The sequence below is a fragment of the Anopheles merus genome, chromosome 3R (genome assembly GCF_017562075.2).
Source record: "Anopheles merus strain MAF chromosome 3R, AmerM5.1, whole genome shotgun sequence".
NCBI classification, from domain to species: Eukaryota; Metazoa; Arthropoda; class Insecta; order Diptera; family Culicidae; genus Anopheles; species Anopheles merus.
The window spans coordinates 45,222,951-45,249,310 of NC_054084.1; the positions used below are offsets into that span (position 1 = coordinate 45,222,951).

General features: G+C 41.5%; 2 protein-coding genes across 4 annotated transcripts in view; one reads left to right on the plus strand and one right to left on the minus strand.

The window, feature by feature from the left end:
* Nucleotides 1-262: 262 nt before the first annotated feature.
* Nucleotides 263-7,130, minus strand: LOC121598082. 2 transcript variants are annotated; one of them, XM_041924632.1, is made up of 7 exons: nucleotides 7,113-7,130; nucleotides 6,397-6,833; nucleotides 6,252-6,288; nucleotides 6,023-6,106; nucleotides 5,785-5,927; nucleotides 5,551-5,724; nucleotides 263-1,700 (listed from the first exon to the last, which is right to left on the minus strand). In XM_041924632.1, the coding sequence occupies exons 2-7, from the start codon at nucleotides 6,447-6,449 to the stop codon at nucleotides 1,139-1,141; spliced, it is 1,053 nt and encodes a 350-aa protein (XP_041780566.1). In that variant the 5' UTR covers nucleotides 6,450-6,833; nucleotides 7,113-7,130; the 3' UTR covers nucleotides 263-1,138. The 2 variants fall into 2 exon arrangements, with proteins under 2 accessions (XP_041780566.1, XP_041780565.1); XM_041924631.1 differs by lacking the exon at nucleotides 7,113-7,130 and adding an exon at nucleotides 6,903-7,075.
* Nucleotides 7,131-15,622: 8,492 nt separating this feature from the next.
* LOC121597118 (lachesin-like) overlaps nucleotides 15,623-26,360 on the plus strand; it is a 58,900-nt gene continuing 48,162 nt past the window's right edge. The window contains exon 1 of one of the 2 annotated variants that reach the window (XM_041922657.1): nucleotides 15,623-16,520. In XM_041922657.1, coding sequence (XP_041778591.1) covers nucleotides 16,382-16,520 — 139 coding nt within the window. In that variant the 5' untranslated portion in view covers nucleotides 15,623-16,381. The remainder of the gene's footprint in view (nucleotides 16,521-26,360) is intronic. The other variant, XM_041922656.1, reaches the window with a different exon arrangement.

The window sequence follows — 26,360 nt, forward strand, 5'->3', positions numbered from 1 at the left end:
GCAACAAAAATAAGAAAGAAGGAAAGAAAACAGGAAGAAGGAGCATTCATTACAGAACAGTTGATTGCAACATTGATCCAACACAGGTTCGTTTGTAGTGAGGGAATAGAATTGGAAAAAAAACGTAAGAGCAAAGGGAAGCAAATATTGTGGGAGAACTAAACATAAAATCAACAAGAAATAAAAACAATACATCAAAATATAAAAACAAATGAAAAAACCTTTTTTTATTATTATTTAAAATAACTCGCTAGAGTCACATATAGGAAGTAGTGATACATCAAATTAAAAAAGAAAAATAGACAAATTAGCTTTGTGTTTTTTTAAATATTTATTTATGTATGTATATTCCGTTCATACTTCATACTTCATACAGTTAATTTTGCACTCCGTACAACAGAGGCCAACAAATGCACACATTTCATTGTTATTGTTGTGTTCCGCTGGTGAGTTTCGTGCCCACTCTCCCCTCGGCTGGCAACAGTCCGTTACGATAATATTTTAAAATTAAAACCTTTAACATGACAATACCAACTATCGGAAAACTGGGAAGGACACTCTAGTTACCGTAAATCACCGCTACGAGGGCGATTTCCGCTCACAAACAATGGTGCTAAAACGATCGAGGCAAAATGCATTTCTAGTTATCATTGTATAAATTGGTGTATATAAATAGCGATCGACAATGGATAGCGGTCTAGTAGAAAAGCGGGAAATCGGCACCAAATGATGGTTTTTTGAAGGACCATCGCGCTAGCGCAAACTTTCAACAACAACACGATCTGAGAAGTGTGTTGTTTTTTTTTTGTTATTGTTTGTAACAGGAAAATTCAAACGATTGTTAAACAAACGTCACCGACGACTAGTTATATAGGTGTGGTGTAACGGGGGGTTGAAATATACACTTGTGGTTCGTTGAAATTCAGTTATTCGCTATTATGCGCTCTACATGTTTCACGTTGGTGCTAATACATTGATACAAACACGCAATAAATATACTTATTTTCTGCAGCTCTACTACTATACAATGCTTACTAGCTACGATACGTCCTTTCTAACGTGATCAAGTTCGGCCTCCTTCTTCATGGGGAACACTATAATCATCAAAATCGGAATCCCCATTTGGGCTGCTGTCCGATCAGCTGCTTGGCAGCTCCTCATCTTTCAGCGTTGCGCCAGTTTCGCTGAGCACACGATTTTTAAGTTGCTCAATCTCCAACAACAACTCCTTGGTGTCATAATCGAGCGATTCGTTTTCCGACTTCAGCTGCCGATCCTGATCGATGTCCCATTCCAGCGAACCCTCCGGCGTCGATGATATGTGCGAAAGGTCCGACGATCCACCGTGTATCATTCGGTCCACGCTCGTCAGACTAGCTGCATGATGCTGTTCCAAGGAGGGAAATGCACGGCCACCCGGTGGCACTGGCCGAGAAATGCATTCGAGTGATCCGGTAACGTCATCCGCCGCTCCGGGGGAGTTGGTGGAGTGGATGAAGCGGGACCGACTGCCACTGCCTTGTGCCTCCTGATGCTGCGCAGGTTGTTGGTGTTGGTGGTCTAGCTTGCGTAGGGCATTGATACGGTCCTTGCTGCGTTTCAGTGTTGACCACTCCTCGATCTTGAATACCGATTCCTGAACCGAGGCAGGGAAACTTTGCAAGTGAGGAGCTTCCGGTTGATCGTCTTCCTGTGATAACCTGGAATGGTGAACGATTGAAAAGAGCTTTACATATTGCTGTTTCTAATAGATTATGTAGCTCATCGCTCAATCAATCATAAATGCTGATTATCTAAGACTCATTTTTTAGATCGTAATAACGACTGGTAAGGTTTATGTTTTATTATTCAATATCTGACATTAAGTCAATATTTTATTACTATACAAGTATACCCTTCTTCTATTTGGCGTAACGTCCTACGCGGGACATGCCGGCATATACAGGCTTTCGACACTTAATTCATTAACACACAGCCGGATAGGATAGTCAATCCTTGCTACGGGGGGATGGTTTATTCTAAGCTTGAACCCATGACGGGCATGTTATTGAGTCGTTCGAGGTGATGACTGTACCACGGGACCCCCTCCAACACAAGTGTACCCATAATAATATATTACCCATGATTGATGTTTTTCGTAATTTTTTGGTTTCGTCTCAAGATTTATTCACAACACGATTAGTTGGTGATTAATCGTCCCATTGAAAATTAATAAAAATAATTCAAAAATAAAAAAAACCACAAAAAACCTTGTAAAACTCTGTAAATTATCAACTTAAAAATGGCTAAATGTTAGTTGTTATCGAATGTTTTTCATATACAAAGTTGGCAAATTTTTCTTATAAAAACTAGGGTAAATGTACCAGTATTGGGCAGGTTAGTGCAGCAGTTTCACAAAAACTGCTCGTACACTTACCATTTTTATTACTTTTGATGAAAGTGACGTTATTTTAAACGATAAACTATCGTATTTTGTTGTGCGATTTTTTATTTGCCGTTTCAAATGCATTTTATAGCGATATTCATGAAAATGCAACCACTGTTTTTGTTCCTATTTTCAGCAGTTTGGTCCTATTTTCGTCAGGCTGTGCTCCTATTTTCGGCAACGCGAATACGGGTCGGTAAATGTTTTAATCAATGCCAACAGGCAGATAAAAATTGGTAAATTAGTTTTACACTCTCGCTTTCCTAAGATTGGTGTTGAAAAGTACTTAAATTATTAATTTTATGTAGCCCATTTTGGTCATTTTGCTGGCAATTTTTACAGTCATTTTGATTTGAGTTTCAAACATTGGAGACTGGAGGCACTGGAGAAATGAGATTACCTGACGGCTGTAGAGTACGGCTCCGACTGGCTCACAAATTAATATTTTTCTCTCAAGTTATTGGATTATTTATAGTGAAATTGGTGAAATTTGGTACAATAAATGTGGTTTTATGTGTCGACATACACGTTGTAGTGTTCTGATCAAGTTATAAATGAATATTCAGCCAAATCAAAAGTGTGTTATTGTTTCAAGTTTCGGCAGTAGCCCAAAGCATCGATCTGTCAAAAATCAACATTCACCATGTACCTTTTTTCGGCAGTATTTAAAGAGGAAAATAACTTGTTTTTTTTTTTGTGATTTTAAAATTCCAACCGGGCTAGAATAACTGCTGCAGGCGTAGAATCTTTCATTAAAACCACACTTTAATTGTGTTAGTGCTCTGGTTCTCTTAATAATTAAACCTGCCGAACTATTGGCTGACAGCAAATCTGCCGAAAAATTGTGAACTCCGCACATTTTGTTTGATATTTTGAAGAATATGGAAGGAAATGATGTGATACTTCGTATATGAAGAACAAATGAGTATATCTCTATTTAAAAAATATGTGTGGAGACTATTTTCTACGCATTTTTTCATAATTACACGTTTTTAGTTAACTTGCCGAAAACATGTACACTGCCGAATACTGGTACAGTCACCCTATTAATTATGAAATTCCTTGCTTTGAAAATCAAATAAAAAAAGTGAACACCATTATTTGTTAATTTGTTACTACATATAAAAAAATACTAAAACATAACATTTGTCATAATTGACGAAAAAATTAATTGTGTCTAATCATTGCAATCGCTAATATAGTCGATAAATCTCAATACCTTCAATCGATAATCGATTTTAAATGCGTTATTACTGTAAGTTACTCGATTTCACTGATAGTAGAAAATTTTCTTGCACTATAAATACTCCATCTAAAGTGAACCCTCGCATGACTAGTTTAATCCATTCCAGAGACTAAATCGTTGTTCAAAAATTTTACTATGTGGAAATTACTTTTCTATAAATTTTGTACGACAACTAAATTTGTTAAGTTTTGAATCCTAAGCAATGCTATAACAAACTGAATTTTTGCATGAATTCTAAGAAATAATAATTAAACATTCTCACTTAACTTACGATTGTTAATTAGAATATACTATGTTATTTTCGGTTTACTTCATCATCTTATGCAATGAATTCTTCGGCACTGACTGCCCAGAGTTTACGTTATATGTATAAATAGCGTTAATGATAAGAGCAAAAGAGAATTGGAAGAAAGGTGAATTAGAATTGAAGATAGGATGATAAAATATAGCAGGATTAAGCGGTCTGTTCTTTTTCTTACTACACATGACTGAAGATAGTTTTGCTTCTAGCAGCGTTCGATTAATTGAATCCAAATATGAAAATGTTTACCATTATGAGAGAGAAGCAGCAAAACTAAAAAAAGAAAACAATTTTACTGATGGTTTTCTTTTTCCATTCGAATAATATTAGAGCAATTGATGCCAAAACATGAGAGGGTTAACTAGATAACTTTACACCTCCAGTAAGATAATTAAGCAGATCCTCGCTAACTGAAGGTTTTTTTAAAATGTCCTTTTTGACTGTGCGTGTTGGTAAACCACTTATTGCCGTATTTCCAAACCTGTCTGGTCGCGATCCTCATTTCTTGCCAAATAACGATGTTAAGGGCCATTTTGACATTACCTTTAACTAATGGGTGAACTTTTATATCTCATTTTTATAACAAAACATAAACTAATATATATCAAACTTGTACAGTAATATATATCAAACTTGTTGTTTGTATTAATAGGGCTTAATTTTCGTCTAAAAGAAGGAAACAATAAAATTCTGATCATAGTAGTAGATAGAAAACAATCGGTGAACAAACTAAATCAACATATATGGCAATGTATGCTAAAATGTAGGAGGTGCGGTCCCGTGGTATAGTCGGCAACTCGCATTACTAAAATAACATGCCCGTCGCGGTTTGGAGCCTTGTAGCTACCGTATTACCCGTAGCAAGATAAAGAACTATTTTAATTCAAACTCATTCTGCTGTCAACCGGTCATTCTACAGCCTGAAAAAGCAGTTCACCTCAAAGAACCTGTCGCGACGGACGAAGCTGGGACTATATACTATCTATGTAGTACCAGTACTCACATACGCCTCTGAGACATGGACACTGTCCAAATCTGACGAAACCCTCTTAGCCGCGTTCGAGAGGAAGATGCTCAGAAGGATAATTGGCCCCGTATGTGTGGAAGGACAATGGAGGAGCCGCTATAATGACGATCTATACGAGAGGTACGGCGACCTCACTGTCGTACAGCGTGTCAAGCTCGCCAGGCTCCGGTGGGCTGGCCATGTTGTACGCATGGAAACGGACGACCCAGCCCGTAAAGTCTTTTTAGGCCGTCCACAAGGACAGAGGAGGCGTTCGCCCAAATTGGGGTGGCAAGATGGCGTGGAGGCGTCCGCCATTAAGGCCGGGATAACGGACTGGCAGACGAATGCGCGAGACCGTGAGCGGTTTCGGACACTCCTGAGGCAGGCCAAGACCGCAAAGCGGTTGTAGCGCCGGATAAAACAAAAAACCATTCTGTTCGCCCATTGTCTGATTGTAACCATAAGATTTAAAATAACAATTAAAAAAAAATAACAATAAAACAATGAAACGATGAAGCATCGGGCGTCTCCATTGTACGATTTTGTAAAAGCAAACATCAATCACATACCACTGACTGTGCTGATAGCCGTAATCGTTTTCCCACTCCAAATCGAGCGAACTACCAGGAGTGGAGGTTTGGTCCGTTTGCAGATCGTTGTAACCGTTGTTCGTTTTCCGATGGCCATCCTTCGACACGAGCAGCAAAGAATGTGCATCGAGGCACTGCAGTTGAATGTCCAATCTGAAATATACGTACGTTTACATAAATACATACGTTTCCGTAGTCGGCATTTTCACTTACCCCGACTTTGGATGCTGATTATGTTTGCTTGTGCTGCCAGCGGTGGCAATGCGCTTGGAAAAATTATTGTTTTTTGCTTTGTTCAGTCTTGCATAGTCTACACTCGTTTTCGTACAGAATTTCTTGAAAAAGTTTGATTTTCTCTACAAAAAAAAGAGCGTTGTAAGAGAGGGATATATGAGTAGAAACGATGAAACCACACAGTGAAGGGCAACCCTTGTGGTGCTGGGACACTTACATTTGATTTGATTTTTATTGCTTCTTGCAACTCACCACCCTCATCCGGGTACCCGTCCGTGGGCTGCATCCCCTCGATCAGGATCTGTTGCAAATGGATTTTTAATTAAATTGTTTTGCTCTTGCTTCATTGGTTCACAGGGTAGTGGGTGTATTGGGACAAGGGTGGATGCAAGATGTGGCTGTGGAATGTGGTGACGATATTGCGTTCAGCTAACAATCCACCTTACCTCGTACTGACTATCACTTGCATTCATCCGTGTGCGGCTAGAAAGGGAAAGAAATGCAGAAAGGATGCTCGGCGTAAATGAAGAGGATAGCATGCTTTTCTTGTGGAGTGACACACACTTAGGCTTGTTGTTTTTTTTTTCTCACCTCACCCCCCCATTGGTGTCGTCGGAAAGGCATCCTTTGAGGCAGTTGCCCATTTCGCATCGGGTGCAAAAAATTCGCACGGGAAAAACGCAACGGATTTGCCCTCCTCCCGTCGCCTGTGCGCGTTGGGTTGTAGCCTGCAATCATGTGACGTACCCTCGCGAACGACGAAATGCTCCACTGGCGGAAGTGCTGTTGCGGAAAAACGGGATCCCGTACACTTGACGCTCACAGCATAGGGCAAGAGATATGGTGCGTTTATCTATGCGGAAGCGAACGCAGGTACGGACACTCCTTCAGACTTGTTTCCGCCATTGGTCAAACACCAGTGAGTCATTCTGTTTGTTGATACATGGGTGTGTGATATGTGATGTATTGTTTTGCCAGCCTAACTTGACCGTAGTTTTCGTACACTATCTCCCACACTTGCTTATTCACTAAGAAATCAGACGAAAATCAGACTCAATCAATTGGATCCTGATGCTTTCTAATTATTGCACTTTAACCTGCTGCACAAGGAAATCATTTAACTAAAACAAAGAAAACAATCGTTGCTAAACAGTGCTGGGTAAACGTCAAACAAACTGAATGCGAATGCGGCGGGGCCTGCTACGACGATGATCAATAAATTCAACAACTTGTCCTTTCGCATGCTCTGTCTCGCTTGCACTGCCCCTGTGGACGACGCAGGACGCAGTAACCCAGCCAATATTTACCTCGATTCCGTTCTAGCGTAGCACAAGCGTATTAGTAATCTGTTTCTTACACTCTAAATAAGGCCAATGGAAAATACAAACACAGGTGCTGTGTTAATAGAAAAGGCACAGAAAGACAATGAAAATATCACTACCAAATAGAAGAGAAAAAACGACAAATTGTGTAGCTTTTAGCGGTGCATGTGTGTGTGTGCTGAGAGACATAAAACCCGCATGACAGTAAACAGCTGATTCTAGTGTATCCCTCGAAACAACAAGGGTGAAATTGGACGAACGCGCACGCGCCCTCGCTTTGTTTACGCTTATGGCGGTAACCGCCGGCCGGTTGAAACATACGATGGTTTCTTTGTTGCTTGCAGGGATTTTCTTGTAAGAAAAGTGGGAAAACGTATTTTCTTGAAATGCGGGAAACTCTGTCTATGGAAATGCAACCAACAGTGGAGCAGGACGATTTTAGAAATGGACAAAATGGTGATGAAACTGCATTCAACTAACTATTGTGAACACGTGTTTATCTATTTGATGCGTTTATAAGATCCGACGCGTGCTCCAATCCGGAAGAACGATTATTTATCAGGTGATAAATGAAAATAAAAAAAAATCCTTGGATATCTTAGCCACCAGATAAAATACACAAATAAACAAAAAGCTAAATTGTGTGAACTTAACTGAAATGTATCTACCAATCAATGCAAAACATCCATCCTCTAAATGCATGTGGGTCTTTTTGTCAATGTTACATTGTTGGTTGGCATACAACCAAACTATTTAGGTGCCATGTAATGAGTAACATAATACTGACGAGATACTAAAAGCCGCGGGGTCATGGATGCCCTGAAATGTTCTCATCGTTCAATTTATCAGGCACTCACGAGTGATTTTGAGAAAATTTCGGAAGTCTGAAATATGAGCAATTGTGATTTTAGATAACCGGTAATTACTGTGGAAAGAGTTTTCAATGTTTTGATTGGAAAGGGTTACAAAAAATACGATCAAATATGGGGTTCTCTTTCTCGCTCTCTTTTGTTGGCCTGCCCACGATGAGGCACGTCGTCAATGACATGACCCGGTCAACAATAATTCCTCAGGATGCCTGGTACCTGGCTGTAGCCGAGAATCTCCGACAGGTCCTGCTTTACCTGATCTAGCCAACGACCTCGCTGTGCGTCTAATGGAGGGCATAATCTCGGCATCCTCATAATATGTCATTGTATCCTGCTTTCTTCAATGTCAGGATGCTTAGTTCACCGTACAGCTCAGCAAGCTCGTGGTTCATCCTTCTCCTCCAGGCTCCATGCTCAAACACACCGCCAAAAATAATCCTTAGCTTTTGCATCTTCCGCTCAAATTAATCTATAGGTTTTGCATCCTTTTGAATGTTCAAAGTATCATGTCCCTAGAGATTCGTGCGGTCTTGAAGTCCTCTGGATCTCAACAGATAGTGAAGACCATAGTACGCACAATTCCCTTGCATAATCAACCTCCGGATTTGGCTAATGATGTCCTTGTTCAAAGTAATGAACATTACGTGATAGCAGAACTTCTATATCACATCGAGATTGTCGCCCTCAACTAATACACAGCCAGTGCTGTAAAATGTCACTATCAATGTCATACAAAACTTTGACTAACAGAAATCCATGTCAGCGTCAAGTACTCAATTGTGATAACCAGAGGTGATACTCAAAACGTTTGGTGTGATCAATTCATGCTTCGTAATATTTGTGCGACTATCGCTTTATCAGTCATGACTTTTTTTGTGATCAGTTCTGCAAAACTTCTTTGACATAACGTCATGACAAACAAAATCATGTCAGCGTCACGGGCTCTACTGTGATGATCAGAGGTGAGACTCAAACAGTTGGTGCGATCATCACATGCTTGGTGAGATTTTGTGCAACTAACTTTTGGTCAGTCACTTGCATCGAAGCAGACAGAGCGAGAAAGCATGCTCATTTTGTTGCTTTAGACCAGGGGTCTCCAAACTTTTTAGTTCGCGGGCCGTATTGCTTTTGTTTGCGTACTTTTTGGAGACCCCTCCTTTAGACCAAACGCCAAGTAAATTCCAAGAATGTCGTGACCAAGTGAGTGATCAAGAGTTGGGTGCTAAACAAAATGTCATCAAGCATGTGATTGGTCTACCAACTGTTTCAGTGTCACCTCAAATCATTTCAGTTGTGTGCGTGAGCTGATTGGAGCTTCACTTCAGTCATGAGTGTTGGTGACTGAAACAGTGGCATTTGGCAGCACTATTCACAGCCAGTAAAATCATGATTATGCTTGCGCCGACATTAAGCTCAGCTTGTCAGTCAGAGTATCGCATTGGACTCAAGCATTCGCATATCGCGGTCGGCGTGACGCACTTTCACTGAGTATCAGCAATGAGCACCAAGCTATAACGGATATGTTCATTGTTTTCGTTGGTGAACATCTCGTGATGCTCATGACATTTTGTAGCACTGTACACAGCTTTCCAGTTGGCCTGAGTCTCCGGCCAGCAGGTACTTCGTATTTGTCGCTTTAATTCTCAATCCAATTTTTGTTCTAATACAATCAAATTCCAATGCAATCAATTCCCGAAGTCGGGTGTACGCCTCATGGTGGCCTCTATGGTCCCATGGTCTATGGTGCCGTAGGCCGCTTTGCAGTTGATCTGGTGCTCACGACACTTTTGGAGGATCTGTAACAAACCCAGCTTGAGTGTGAAATATATCAATGATAAAGGTCTTGTATACAAGAACTTGATTTGAGTTCCTGATAAGCTTTAGTGAGATATTGAGTTTTTTTTTCTCAACTTTCTCAAGTTCCGTGGCCTCGTGACTAAACCAATCAAAATAGATTACACAACGTTTCTATAGCTATTAAATAGTAGATCAAATCTCAATAAGTCAATAACTGGCCAGATACAATTTTGGCGTGTGATGTAGAGTGTAGTTGCGACTAAAGGACAATGAGATCAAGCGAAGAGGATGGGTAGCTTGAATGAAAAGAGTATAAAAGATTAATGAAGCGGGATAGTTAAGATTGCAACTTGAATTATCATTCATCGAAGAATTGCTCATTGCTGAACCTACTCGTTCGAGCTAATTGCAAAATTAAGCAAAATCTCGTAGAATCTCAAATACTTGACGTCGTCACAGCGGCGGATCTAACGGTAGGCGGACTAAGCGGTCGCCTAGGGCTCTGCCGATTTAGGGGAGGGGCCCTGTAGATCGCTTGAGCCGGTCTGGTGGTACAGTCGTCAACTCGTACGACTTAAAAACATGCCCGTTATGGGTTGAAGCCCTAACTAGACCGTGTCGCCTTACGTGGGACTGACTATCCTGCTATGGGGGGAATCAATAAGTCACTGAAAACCAAGGCTACAAGTGGTACAGGCAGGCCTTGACCGACAACGGTTGTGGTGTCAAAGAAGAAGAAGAAGTAGATCGCTAGTCTGTAGTGTGCAGTATATATGAAAGTAAACAGAGTACTAGCGAGAAAGGCCCTCGGAAGGATGGACATTGGGCCGCGACGCTGGCGAATCATTTAAACCCCCCCCCCCTCCGGCAATTAAAATCTACTGTTCAATTTACCATTTTTCCACTTACAGAGGGCCTCAACTCTTCTTACCGCCTAGGACCCCCGATACCCTTAATCCGCCATTTCGTCGTGGTCAATAATCTATAATAATCAATATAAAAGTTGTATATCTACTTGCTTTGATGTGCTTTGCCTTTAATAGGCCACTGTATTGATATAAGCAGGCTAGCAATCGTTATCAATTCACATTATTAATTGTTACTGTAGAGAAATGTTGTTGTATTTTGTATGCATAACAACTCCATCTGTACAACGACCCTCCTGAAGAATTGTTGAAAATTTCGAAATGTTTGTTAGTTTTGTTTTGTTTTAATTTGATGTAATGTGACCAATGCCGTTGAATCAATTCATAATTAAAAGTAAATTTCATAATATTATTCTGTTTCATATTCTTTGGGGACACAAATTTCAAACACAATATTAATGCTGTTATCGTAGATGTCATCATCCTCGTCATCAATGTCTGCATATATTAAATAATACTCAGTGACGTTCTGATTTTGAAGTTCTCCTTGATGCAAAACTGTCATTCAATCAACATCTTCAGCCTACCATTTATCGTGCCAATACTGTGTCAGGAAGGTTCTGTGCTATGGCAAATGATGTGCGTGATCCTATTTGCCTCAAAGCCCTTTATTGTAGCTTAGTCCGCCCTATTTTAGAATACGCGAACGTTTTGTGGTTCCCAGTTAGTTTGGTATGGATCGAGAAGGTTGAATGCTTCATCAATAGGTAAAGTAAAATAATTTTTTTCTATACAATTAACATCGAAAGTGTAGTTATTCACTTTGTTCCATAATCTTGTTTTTTTATTCATGGTAAAAATACTTACTTACTTACTTATCCGGCGCTACAACCGCTTTGCGGTCTTGGCCTGCCTCAGGAGTATCCGAAACCGCTCACGGTCTCGCGCCTTCGTCTGCCAGTCCGTTATCCCGGCCTTAATGGCGGACGCCTCCACGCCATCTTGCCACCCCAATTTGGGCGAACGCCTCCTCTGTCCTTGTGGACGGCCTAAAAAGACTTTACGGGCTGGGTCGTCCGTTTCCATGCGTACAACATGGCCAGCCCACCGGAGCCTGGCGAGCTTTATACGCTGTACGACAGTGAGGTCGCCGTACATCTCATATAGCTCGTCATTATAGCGGCTTCTCCATTGTCCTTCCACACATACGGGGCCAATTATCCTTCTGAGCATCTTCCTCTCAAACGCGGCTAAGAGGGTTTCGTCAGATTTGGACAGTGTCCATGTCTCAGAGGCGTATGTGAGTACTGGTACTATATAGGTAGATATAGTCCCAGCTTCGTCCGTCGCGACAGGTTCTTTGAGGTGAACTGCTTTTTCAGGCTGTAGAATGACCGGTTGGCCGCCAGCATCCTTGCGCGCAACTCAGCTTCCATACTGTTGTCGTTGCTGAGCTTTGACCCCAGATAGGTGAATTCTGGGACGACTTCAAAAATGCGTTCACCACATGGTAAAAATAGTTTAAATAATATGTTTACAATCAAAAGTAGTATGTTTAGAGCATTTTGATTTATTTCGTAACGTTAAAATGTATGATGCTATTCGTCATGATGAAATATAGTTAGCTAGTTAGTATTATTTCCATTTATAGGTTGTATTTGTAATATTTCCTAATCATAGTCTATATCTAACTAAACCTTGGTAAAATATATCATGTCATTGATTTCTTGGAAGTTTGTATCATGAAGAAATGTTCGTGCATTAAAGGTGAAATCGGATGTATTGGTTATATTTATATCAAACTCCACTGATAATCAAAATACAATCTGCATTATTATATAATTTGAAAATGGTGCTTGTAGTGAGGTTGATGGTGCAATGATATATTAAAATATTGTAACACCTTTTTTCTGGCAGATGGTATTAATCATCAAACATTTCTGTTGATCCTACAAACAAATAAAAAGATCAATTTGCAAAATGTATAATTGTAACGTGATACTAGGCTCACGCTTTTCCTCAATTGTCCCGTAGAGTATCGATTTGTAGATTTTAGTAGTTCCTCGATTTGTGCTTTTTGATGCATTAATTTGCGCTTCCTATTTGTTTGGCCATCGAGGATGACAGTTGCTAGTTTTCCACTGATTTGGAGACACAGAAGCGGTCAAACAGTGATTGGACAATGGAACGGGTTTTGCCTTATATCTTGTGATTTTTACAATAATTTGTGACGTATTACAGGTTATACCCATGTTGATGAATGCAGTAATCGTATGTAGAGAAATCGTCCTTGCTATCATGCACGAAGATTTGCATTTACGGGCAAAAGGCAAATTTACTCTCTTTACGAAATTTTTATTTGCTATTCTGGACTTTAATGGCTCTCTACTCATTTTCAAGTCCATTTATAAAAAAAAACAAAGCAATTAGGCCGAAACCGTTCTTTCTGAATAAAACAAAAAATAAAAAAAAACATTCGCAAAATTTTACAATGATCTAATTAACTCGCAAATATGGTTTGACTGACAAAAAATGATTGTCATACAATCTCAATATGTAGTACTGATTTTTCAACGGAATATAGGGCCTAATTGTATACACATAATTGCTTTTAAATTCATTAGCATTTTGAACTGGAAATTTTCGTCTGTAATCAGCCCAATAATGTTTTTTTTATTCAGTAGGAACGGCTTCGGCCGTATTGCTATCCCAATAATGGTGAATATATATTAAATTTACAATAATTATTTAAAAAAAATTAGACACTTGTGATAAGGATGTGTTTATGAATAATTCTCACGATGATAAGCACGTCGTCTATTTTTCGTTTATAATTTATTTGATTCAATGAGAAAAGAATGATTTAAACATCACCAAATAACTAAGACGAATTAAACAAGATCGTCAACGAAAGAGTAAATCTCGTTGAAACGAGTTTTCGTATGAGGATGTATGCAACTACGGGCAGTACATTTAAGTAAGAAAAGAAGAAAAACAGACACTTAAAAGGCTTTAAAATTCACTGCCACCTCGTTTGCTACCAAATTAAATAAATAATGCTCTTTTGATTGCGTCCAAAAAGTACAGAAATGCTTGCATGCAGTCGATTCCAGTCAAGCTGTTGGAAACCCATTCTTCTTTTCAACCAGCAGACAATGGTGTACGTCGTCTGGTGAAACAGCTGTTTCGCATGTAGAATTAAAGTTGATCTCAGCTGTCTCGACCGTTCCCAGCTCATCCGATTGCCGACGTAGATTAACCGGCCCGGAGGGGCATTCATGTGACTCCCAGCCGTGTCCGTTCGATGACGTGCCCGGGAAAGTGCATGCCGTCGAGCACGTCGGCCTTGGGGTCAATGTTACCTTGGGTATCCGCCCCTCAAGCATTACGATAGGATAAAGTGTAATCGGAACGAGGAGGATGGCACTGCACCAGGGCGACATTCATTCCATCTTGTCTTCATAGTCTGGTCGGCAAAATTGACGACACCTTGAACGCTCCACAGAATGGCTGCTTTCTGAAGGAACCGAACGGGATGCTTATTTTTCCGAGGTAAAAGTAAAAAAAAAAAAAAAATTCCCCAACCAAAGCCGAAACATGCCCGAACTCATATCGGAATGATCGGAAGCATGTGGTCCCAGGAACATGAAAAGATAACCAAACGTGGCAGAGCTCAACAGACAGACAGACGTGATGGCATCGCTAGGAGCGGCAACGATTGGAACAAATCTTGGTCTCCAAAATGCGCAGCTTCTTGGGCCAGACATCTTGGACCTAGGAGAGAAATGTACGAAAGCTTCCATACGAATTCAAACACTGCTAGAAAAATGAGGAGAAACGGTAATGAATAACAGAAAAATATTAAGAAAGTAAAAGAAGAATGCAATCTTTTTGCAAAAAAAACGGCCGAAGACAAACGGTTATGCGGCCACCAAGCTTGAAAGGGTGTTGGGAGCAAGACAGAGACCAAAGCAGTAAAATTTTCCCAATTTCTCGATAGCGAGACAGAGTGAGACAGAAGGTAAGTTGAACACTGCCAAAGAAATGCGCGAAGACACACAGCTTTGGGAAGGATTCCTCCTTCGCTGGTTTCCGGCGCGTGAGAAGATTGGAAGACGACGACGGCTTAACGAGTCGCACAGTTAGGGCGATACGAGAGCCACCGGCAGGACGCTACGGGAAACTCTGGGCCAGCGTGAATCCAATGAATTTGATTGGTTTACAGATGGTACCGTACGGGCAGGAAAGAAAAGGACGCTTAACGATTGCTATCCTCTTTCTGGGTGGTGTGCTGGAACGCGAGAGCATCAAAACAACCGACAAATGTGTGTACCATCCTGTAAAGGACGAAGCGAGAAGGTATGTATACAGTGTGAAAAACAGGAGAAACTTACTTGCTTTGCGCCGGAAATAGGATACTACCGGCCATCCATCGTCCTCCTCATCTGCCGAAGCCACAGAAAGCGGAGAAAAACTGTATCGAAACATGTTGGTCGGTTTGTTTTTTCCCATTTTTATTACTGCACGTGCGCAATAAAACACAATCCACCCGAGAACAACTCCCTCGTTTTCCCCTCGTTAACAATCCGAAGGGTGCGTCCTTTGACAGAAAAGGGGAAATCGCGACCGATACGCGTACCATGGGGACTGCTTTGATCATTCCGGTGAAATGTAAACAAACGATTCTCTATGGGAGAGAGCGAAACTTGACTCGCTTGTTGTGGATGCTGTGGCAGATCTGCCTCTTTTTCTTTACCTCTCTCTCTCTCTGTACATCGGTCTCTCGGCTGAGTTTGATAGTTCGAAAGGTAAACACGGAGAGCATCATTAGCCGCGTGTCAAACCACGTTGCCATTGAGATCTTTGATGATGATGATGATGCTGATGATGATGATGATACTCATGATGTTGGCGATGGGTGGTGATGCCGCTCCGGATACACATGTGCGGTTGTTCAGCGCAGTGCGCTCGGATGGATGCGGCACACGGAATGCGTTTTCAGTGTTGTCTCGGATGCAGCGTCGTGCGGAAGCAAGTTTTCCCCGTGAGCAGTAACGGTGTGTTGTGCTATGGCAGTTGGTGAGCACCGAACCCTGGTAGGGACCGCTGCTTGTACGTAACGCCCGATAGCGATCAAGCAATTGGGAGCAAATCAAATTATCGATAGCATCGGAAAAACGGAAAACGGAACACGGGTCTGATCCTGTTTGCGAAGGTTGGTCTCTATAAAAAATGGATAAAATAATGATTTAGCGGAAAGGAACGTGAATCATATCCGATATACGGAATGTGTTTTTTTTTGTTGCGGCCGACAAAGTCAACGAAACAGTGCAAGCAAGCAACGAGACATATTTGAGTGATCGTGCTTTTTGGTGTGTGGTTTGTGATTAAAAGGTACAACGGTTAGGGTAATTTGACAAATAATTTTAAAACAATTAGTACGGGGTTATAATACATCAAACTGCTATCGTGAAAGTGTAAAATAAACGCTTACCTATTCATGAAGTTGCAAAAAAAAATCAGTAAAATATATTAATATCCAAAAAAAGTTAAAAGCATAATTATTTGCATAACAGTAACCTTTCAACAAACGCGATCGTGATCATCGTTATCGTGTTAACAGTGATCCTTAGTGGAGATTCACAAGTGTGAGTGATTCAAGAGCCGATTATTTGACAAACCAGTGATTATAGTTAGCGGGCATTGGTCCAGTCGCACAAGGATGGCCCCCTTTGATAGTGCGGGGGCCTTCCTGATGATGGCCACCTTGTTGCCGGTGAAGTTGCTGCTGGTTGGCCTGTTGGCTCACGGTGTTATAGGCAGTCCTGGTCCTTCATCCAATACGGGAATGGTAGCGAATGGTAAGTGACATATTTCATGGCAAGCGAGATTGATACGATAAGTGTTAATCTAATACACTCAGAGAACTTGAGGCAAAAATCCTTAGTTTATGTCTACAAAAAAAATCCTCACACAAGTATAACAAATGTCAACATTTATTACCACCGTAACGTTTGCTATTGAGTCTCTAACCAACTCAACCGTAAGAACGAACATCAGAACGTTTCTTCTCAGATTTGCGCATTTACACTTGTTTGTTGATACAATTAAACTTATGCTTTAAGGGACGCTCATCCAATAACTGACAGGCTGTGCACCGGTGTCTGTGCTTCCGTCGAAAGGCGGCAAAGACACCCTCGAGGGTGTATGCTCTATTGACGACGACCCACAGAGACTGCTGCCAACAAAGCAAAACGTCTCCAGAAGAGGCGACTGTAGAAGATCCTTTTATCCTTACGGCGTACATCACCTCGATATAACAATTCACGCGAAGCTGCTGCTGAAGTGGCACCGGAGCGGATACCGAAGGATAAGCTATTTTGTTTGACTTTTTCCCTTCTTGAGTCAGCGAGTGAATGCTTGTTGGCGCGCCGCTTGTATCCTTTCTTTCCCCTCACGTTCTGTATTCCCCACCGATCCGTATCGTTGTGTGGGCGGAAATTGTACCATTGATAAATGCCCCAGTAGTACCAGAATAGAGCAAAACGGTGGTAGACGCATTACACCTACCACGCGATTCAGTGCCAAAAGATAGGTGGGTGAGAGGCGACCACGCCACATTGTTTTCCCGTGACTTCGTTAGCATTGATGAAATGTTTACTTTTGGGTCGGTACTATTTGTAGAGCCTTTTTCTTACCTGTACCAGGGGGTTTTTTGTCAGTACTCGGCGAGTTGAGTATCTCTTGAGCATAAATTGTGAGATGAAGTACCAAGATGGATTGGATCGATTTGGTAGCATAGCAAAACGGATCTGAAGGACCGTTTTTACACTCTGGCCGATGCGAAAGGGGTTATAATAAATGATTAGTGTTTAAAAAACGATTAAGGTTTCATCGGGTAGCAACGTTGCCATAGTAGCTGCAGCAACTGCACCGACGTCATTTTGGCTGTGACAGTGCAAATTGAATAATGCACAACAACGTCCTGACCTGATTTCGTCCTAAACAACAGGCCCTCGGTCTCGTTGACCGTAAGAAGTTGCACAAGTGATTGGTGCCAAAATCCCCTACTGTATCCCGTACACTGGGACAGTTTGTTTAGAAGACGTGAGAAATTTTCTTTCTCCTCTAATCAACCAAGTGCCCGAGAGGGTGTGCGTGTTTGTCCCGGCAGTCAGCTTCGAGATAGCTTCCTTCCCAGGCATGGAAACGAGAAAGAGAGAGAGAGACATTTTGTATAGCTTATTTCGGGCAGGCCTTTTCTGGGCAGTAGCCATTATCAATAAATTGAAATTCATTAGACTTCAATGACGCCAATTAATTGGCTCGGATTATTTCTTCACCCACAGGGGGTGAAGACCGTGTTTCTACTGGACACAATGCCACGGCATACATTTGAAAGGATTGCTCAAAGGACCGGAGGGGCAAGAAGTACCGAGGGCGTAGGTGAATGTTTGTTTGTATCCTTCGGTGTTTGTCGTGTGCGAAGCGCTTCGAGTGAATGCCAAGTAGGGCATTCAAAATCCCATCCAGCCATAACAATCTCCTGCGTGTGGTACCGTAATCACTGACGTTCACAGTATCTCGTCTTGGGATCGTTATCGTCATCGGCATCATCGTCGTTGTCGTATGTTGCTGCACCGAGGTGCGATCAACATCGTAATCAGCATTAACCTATCACACGGCTACATGGCTCCCTAGCTCCTCTTATCACTCCGTTCCCTTTCCCCACAGTGGGTGGATGAATCTTGCAATTGATTTGAGTTTCAATGAGCCTCTTTCGGCACGTACCTGGCGCGTTTGCCTTCGCTAACTCGCTTTCTCGTTTCGCTTCCCCCGAGGGTTCGCTTCCAAGCGCAAGAAGCAACTTGGCCCACGAGTTTATGTTGATCTTGTTTCGCGTCGTGAAGAATTTAATCGAATCCAACGCTTAACGCAATTGCCAGCAGCTTCGTTCCAGTGCCCAGCCAAGTCACATTAGCCCCCTTCCAGAGCGGTAGAATGTATTCGGTCATTTAGCATTCATCAGACTCCGTCTCGGCTCGGCGTTTTTCGTGCTCGCAGCAAAGCAAACCAAACGGGACAACAGGAGGAGACAGGGATGGAATCCTACTAAAGTAAATAGAAAGTACAGCTACGGGAAGGAAAAAATTCAGTACAGTGTGTAATAGACAAAACAAAAAGAAATCCCACAGATAACTTCGGGCACACTCGCCTCCACCCGCGGGTTGTTACGATAGTAGCGCGATGGCACCGTGCGGCCGACCGGCCGACCGGTAAAATGTACGAAATCCTCAACCCAACAACCAAACCTTACACACCACACTTTACATAACGACTTTCAGTACATTCTGCAGTACGATAAAAAGCTGATCTGTATGCATTCGCTGGTGCGGCCCGTTGCTGTCCACGTACCACCGGTCCGTAGTACCGGGACGAATGTTTATTTTGCAAATTTAACGTGAAAAGTTAAAGCGTTAATCGCCGAAGGCCAGCAAACGCTGCTTCCACGCGAGCGGGAGAAAGGTTGAGGTAGCCGGGGCAGTTTGCTTTTTCTTCTCCGTGCCCTGCCGGTCTAAGAAAGGCGCTCCGCCGCACACAGGTGGCAGATGCTTGCAGAAAGCAAGTCTTGCACCTTCGGGGCATCGGTCGGCGGGACCGTGGTGGTGATAGTGAAGAACAAGGGAAGGTGCGCGGCGCTTCCCGGAGACTGACCGGCTGACTGGAATGACCATTAGGGAGTGCCCAGTGCGCCCTGCAGACATCTCGTTTGTGGCCTGGGCAGCCCGGTACACGAGCAATGTTTTAAAATGTACTCTTGCTCGTGCATAACAACAAGAGCATGTTGAAAGGTTTTTTCCCCCTCTTCTATTTACTACACATTTATCGCTCCAAAAAACCTGGAGCTGGAGCTTCGTCCCGTTTCTCGACAGTAATCTCTCATGCTTTTCTCGAGAAACGAATGCCAAAGGAATGTCTTTGACTCGTCCTCGTTTCAGAGTTCTTGGAACATTCCACACCTTGCTCTCTGCCTCGTAAAACACTGGTCACCTGCCCCTCGGTAGGGAAATTCCTCCCACCCGGCGGATACAGGTCGTTGAGTCTCGAACGAAGTGGATAATCTGTAGAGTTCATTAATTCAGATTTCTTCTGGCGAAAGATGTGACAAGAATCGATGTGCCACGTACCTTAGGCAGGTGTGATAAGGTGATCCGAACACGAGCAGGCCCTGTTGCCCAGGTTGGGAGCATGTCCGCATGCTGTGTAGTCTCTAGTTTGGGGGCGAATGTTTGGCTTGGTTGGAAAGGAGATTAATATGTTGCTCACCAATTGCACGTAGTAGGAGCTGTTATGATTTGATTACCTTGGAAAGAACAAAAAGTGTGTTTTGAAGTATGAGTCTATAGATAGATTTTAGACCGATGCTTTGTAAGCTCCATGTTATTTTAAGCCTAGACAATAATACCCTTTTGTTGATTTTCTTATTAAGTTACATGCACATTTTTCCTCAATTTTGCCAATAGTTCAGGTCGTTTTTCATGCACTGATTTGTTTGCTTTACTGTACAAGCTGGTACTTCATATTTTATATTTTTTTCCACACTAATTCAAATATTTACATGCGCACATTTCACAGGATCCTTTTTATTATCCATGGGTGCAATGGACTATAAGCTATAAAATCCTAAAAAACGAGCGTTGAAGATTGATTTGTGTTCTTTTTTGCACAAGTCAATGCTAGGCAAAGGACCATTAACTTAACCATTTAATAGACGTTTTCAAATCGAATGTTTATCTCCAGAGGGACTCTTTTGTAATTTCTTTTCTCTGTCGAATCACCAACCCACCGATAAAAGCATGATCGACGTAGTCACGTAAGATTTTGACAGTACCGTGAAGGGTGTGATGATAGCGAAACGACAACAAATTTCTTGGAGCCACTGGAATTAGAAAAAGGAAAAGTCAACATTCTTAAAGGATCTACTATTTTCGCCACCACACAAAAAAAAGAAAGGATGGTGCAACATAAAGCACTCGCAACGCGCACCGTACGCAGCAACACCACATTGTGACATCGTGTGTATGCGCCATTAACCAGCCCATGGAATGTGGTTCCCCGGTGTGCCCTCCCATCGGTTTGCCGATTTCCATCGTTCTATTAACCATTATTAGGTGTGAAGTGAAAAGATTGGAAAATTAAATTGAAATTCGTGAAATTTTCTGCATAATTTAATCGAACGAATAGCCTTTCCTCGCAAGCACTGTCACGCCATCTGATTCCAACGGGCCTCTACGTGTTGCTCTTAAAGCCCTTCTCGCCGGTGGTGATGGTTGGTTGCTGACGGTTCGCCTCCGCCTTCGTTCGTTGCCAACGCAATCCTTTTCCGGTACCCGAGTTAAGTTTACGCATCGCCGGAAAGTCAACCGTTCGTTTGTTTACCGGTGCTGAGAGGCGCACTCGGTGGGCTCAGTTTATTATTCCTTTCATTCCTTCCAACCGATTCTGTGGCCGGTGCCCCTACTGTGAAAGATTGGTGAAAAATGATATTGCACGAAGTTTGGCGCTAGGCTTTGTTGCGGAATTTTACCGCGTAACGGTGCTCCAAATTTAAGTCTTTAAACACACAAATAAATAGGACACAGTGAGGATGTGTTGGAAAGATCTGCAGAAATTCTCGGGCGGTTTGTTGTTGTTGTTTTATTCATACAATGGAGTGAAAGTGTTTATGTATGTCTCAGGCGTTGAATTGTTTAATCGTCAAGTTCATTTGAATCTTTTCAATAATTCGGTTGTAGCATTCTTGCTTAAAGGAGTGTTTACACCTTTTTGGCCTTTTAAACGAATGCCAATGTTACATTGGAATTCTTTCGGAAAAAAGTCCTTTATGAGTGGCATAACATAATGAGCGTTTATCAGTGTCCTAGCTGAAATTTAAATTACTATCTCTTGCGAAACAGTTTTCAATTATTCAGATTAATTTTAAGCATAATATAAACAAATGATAATTAATTTTTTTTACTAACAAAAGGATATCTAATAGTCGCTAGTGATCGTTTCTATAAGCAGCAGGTTTATTCATAAACGAAGGAAATAGAAATGATTTTTTCGTGATCAAATTTATGTTTTGATTTTTTATGTTTCAATGAAAAAAAAGACGAAAACTTAGCATTAAATGTTTCTCAAAAACGGTTATTTTATAGTTGCAAAGCAAATATACGTAAACCTTTTTTTGTCACACTCGTTTCACAGTGTGATTATTTCTTTTAGGACCTCTATGAAATAGAAAATAAAAAATAATCCGCGTGGAGAATCTTTTATAGATGATTTTTGTCTTAAATGTAATTATCAAAATATTTAAAGTTCCTGGTATATCTTATTTAGATTTTTTTCTACCGTTGCCTAGCGGAATGTTTCCCCGTGCAGTTTTACCGGTGAGATTTTGTAAATAAATTCTTCCAGATTTTTATTACTGGTCTGAAATAATCAATTCTTACAGACTTTTAAATAACTGAAACATTAGAACATCAGAACCTATTTTATTTTTTGTAACAATTCTGATTTACAATTTTATATTTTTGGCCGGATATTTTTCATCATTCTTAGATTGTTTGATTCCAACTGAGCTTATCTTGTAGGTAGCTGAATTACTATTTGTAAAAATATAACACATGATTTTTTGTGAAAGTAGTGAAACAAACGTTAGTCAAATGTTTTTGTGTAGTTATGATTGCGCTGAAAAAGAGTGAAATTATTTGATCATGAATTGATGATGAATCATGATTTGATTTTGAACGGAATACAGCATCACTGTGTGAAACTCATCCGAAGATAACCACCATTTGTATCAATATATTTTTCATGCAAAATGATCAAAAGCCCGTTACTTAAATCATTATCGCCAGCGGTCACGATGATCACCCATCAGTTAACCGGCAACCATGTAAACTGTCAGCATATTACGTATTGCGATCGAAGGTCGACACGGTATCCACCCACCATCCAGACGGCACCATCTGGGATCGTTTAACACCACCGAAAATTAATATTTACAAGCCAACATTAAAAACTGCTACCAGCGTGTCGCAGCCGTGAAATGGAAACATTTGCCGCCCATCCACTCACTCCGCTTCCCGGACCACTAATTGTGACTCGGAACAACGATTGAGATGCGAGCGATGTCGTTTTGGTTGTGGTTTTATTAGATGGTTTCACTTCGAACGCGTTGGAAATGCAACGGACGGAATAAATAATGATCGTTTCAAAAATAGCGTCCACTGGGTGAGAAGTACAGTTCAGCCAACCCGAAACAGTTGGCGTGCAGATACTGGAGATATCATTTTGCCAAAGCGGTCCTGCCACCCGCACGTCCTATCGTATTGCATTATCTCCCGAAAAACGCGGCCAACGGAGAGATGACCCAAGCAAAAATTCTTACGACTCGTGGTCAGAATTCAGATTTTTCACAATTTCGATTCGTGCGATGTGCGAAAGGCGTACCAAAACGGCGCCTCATTTCCTGTGCACTGTGTCTTCTGTGGTGTTATTCCGATTTCGGCAGCATTCCACCAAGATTGTGTGATGGTTGGGTCGATACCGTGCACACAGCTATCACAGCGGGCACCACTCACATACACGTGCACAGAAGTTATACAAATAAATGTCAATAGTTTTCCAATTTTCAAGAGTGGGAAAAGTCGAAAACCTGTCCTGTGCGGGTGGTGGAATCGTAACGGGCCGTGTCGTGCCGTGCTACTTTTGTTTCGTAAGTGCAGCTTGCATTTTAATTTTGCCTTCCAAATGCATCCGGAGGTTGGTCGTCGTTCTTGATCGAAGTTTTGTCCGCGGTTCGATATAGCAAACAGCGGTTTTGTCCTTTCCCTTGCGCCGACAGAAGGCGATTATATTTTGCTTTTGATTGCTACAAAAGTCGAACGGGAGTGACACACAAAAAAAAAGAAAGTAGATTTCCGATTACGTACATTTTCGTTCCAGCGGAGGGGTTTTAGTACCTTCAAGATGTTGGATCGAGTTGGGTAAAAAAGGAAGCACTAGAATTCATCAATCGCCAGTTATTGGATAAATTTTTAATGTCATTCCATTCACGACGTTACGAAACGAGCACGATTTGGTTCCACTTCCTGCTTCTGTCGATGGCTGCATTTATCGTCGGTTATGTTATTAAAACAGTGATTACATATTAGGCGCGCCAAATGTTTATTGTGCTATGATTGTATCCCTTTGTATTGTTATATAAAATTTAGCTGCGTTTAAGGTAACAAATAAGATTTTCTTTGTACGAAGCTCTTAAATATGAAAAGGGTTGTTTAATTTCTTCGCTGAAGGAATAGATATTCAAACATCCATGTCAGTTATTAGTGAATGCATGTAGTATATTAGCATATAAGAATCCACGTTTCGTCAAAAGTGGCGAACAAGTATAATTATTCTTCTTTGGCACAATAACCGTTATCGATAAGACCTGGCTGTACCACTACTGGGCTTGGCTTTCAGTCACTTACTGATTAAGCATAGCAGGATAGTCAGTCCTACGTATGAGGGCACGGTCCATTTGGGGCCTGAACCCATGAAGGGCATGTTTTATACATATACGATGTACGAATAGCCGGATAAAAGTATTTTTTAAATAAAAATCATCTAGCTCAGTTTTTATTCCATCATTCACTCAAATACAACCTACTGTATCTTTTAGACTAAATTTAGTATCTGCTTTAAACCTGTTTTATCTATTTGTGGGTGGATTTTGTTTATTTGTTTATTTGTTTATTTGTAAATGTAAAGTGATTGGCCATCATTGGCCTTATCACTAATCTTATAAACTAAACTTATAATAACATAAAGCATCACGGTACAATGTAACATCAGCACAAAATAAATAACACAGAGTATCACAGCAAGAAAACAGGTTAACTTAGGGAATTCCAGTCAAAACAGTCATAATGTGCATTAAATCTGATAACCACCGCAGTCAAAGGTTCATTATCGCTATATGCACGTCTAGTTTGGTCAGCTCTTAGTAGCCTAAAGTTTCTTAAAATACGAGCAGGTACGTGGAAATTAACGCTAGCTAAAAGGTCCGGTGAATCTATCTCTCCTAGGATGATTTTTTTCATGAACAAGATTTGCGCCGTTTCGCGACGAGTAGCGAGAGACTCGAGTCCAAAAATTAAACACCGGGCATGATAACTAGGTCTCGCTGCTACGTTACGCCAGGGTGTGAACCATAAGACCAAACGGGTGAATTTTTTCTGCACTGACTCAATTTTATTCGACCATAACGACGACGATGGGCACCAAACTACTGAGGAGTATTCTAGGATGGATCTGACTAGTGATTTGTAGAGTGCGACAAGACAATGTGGGTTGGAGAATTCTCTCGACTGCCTGCGTATAAATCCTAGCATTCTGTTCGCTCTATCAATAATTTCGTTATGGTGCACATGAAAGTCAAGTTTACGGTCAAGAGTAACTCCTAAGTCTTTTACTGCACTGTGTCGTTGTAATTGTGTACCGGAGATGCAGTAGTTAAACACTATTGGACAATTAGAACGGTGAAACGACATGAACAAACATTTATCAACAGAAATTTGTAGGTCGTTGTTCAGACACCAGTCGGAAAAAGAGTCGATCGATGCTTGCAGGACAAGACAATCACCAAAACACCTCACAGGAAAAAAAAGTCTAAGATCGTCCGCATACAATAAACATTCAGATTCCCTTACTACAGTAGTAACGTCATTGAAAAATAGAGAAAACAGCAAGGGTCCAAGGTTACTACCCTGTGGCACGCCTGAACAACTCACGAATTCCCTAGATGTCATACATTCAACTTTGACGCGATATCGACGATTAGTGAGGTAAGATTCGAACCACTCCACTAAAGGGGTAGAGAATCCAAGACGAGCAAGCTTCGCCAACAGCAAGCGATGATTCACCCGATCCAAGGCAGCCTTAAGGTCGGTATAGATGACATCCATCTGGGCTCCCGAAGCGAATGCAGCATGGCAGTGAGATACAAACTCCACCAATTTGGTGGTCACACTGCGGCGAGGGAAGAACCCGTGTTGGCGTGTTGATATCAGCGAGCGGCAACAGTTCAAGAGCGAGTTCTGGACGACGACTTCAAAAACCTTAGCACTTGCAGGCAAAGTAGTAATGCCACGGTAGTTTTCCACTATGCTCTTATCCCCCTTTTTATGCACAGGAAACATGTATGACGATTTCCATGCTGCTGGAAACATACGCTGATTGAGCGAGAGTGTGAAGATACGAGCCAGAGGTCCGGCCAAAACTTCGCTGCATTTGGCAAGAACTGCGGTTGGAATACCATCAGGTCCAAGGTTGTAGTATGGTTTGACCTGCTTGAGCGCCTTTAGCACAGAGTCTCTGGAGATGTTTATGTCACGCACATTAACATCGACAGCGTCGGAGGGCACGTTGTTGAGAGCAGCATCCAATGAGAAGCCAGGAGCTTCAGTGGCAAACGAACTCATGAAACGATCGGCAAATAAATTGCAGGTTTCCTCTTTGGCAGGTAGCTGTTTTTCCGTTTTGTGTCGACAGACCTCCAAAAATGTTTGGGTTTTCTTCTTAAACTGAACTGTATCCGAATCAAAAAACGAGAGTGAAGTTGCCTATTATAGCTTCTAGATACATTGTGTGCAGCGATGGACCGCAATCTC

Excerpts from the sequence above, each read along its gene's own strand:
- LOC121598082 (XM_041924632.1), bottom strand. The coding sequence starts at position 6,449 with ATGGGCAACTGCCTCAAAGGATGCCTTTCCGACGACACCAATGGGGGG. Across the intron at positions 6,107-6,251 it reads CAAGTGATAGTCAGTACGAG|ATCCTGATCGAGGGGATGCA; the intron begins GTAAGGTGGATT and ends CATTTGCAACAG. Across the intron at positions 5,928-6,022 it reads CAATAAAAATCAAATCAAAT|AGAAAATCAAACTTTTTCAA; the intron begins GTAAGTGTCCCA and ends TTTTTTTTGTAG.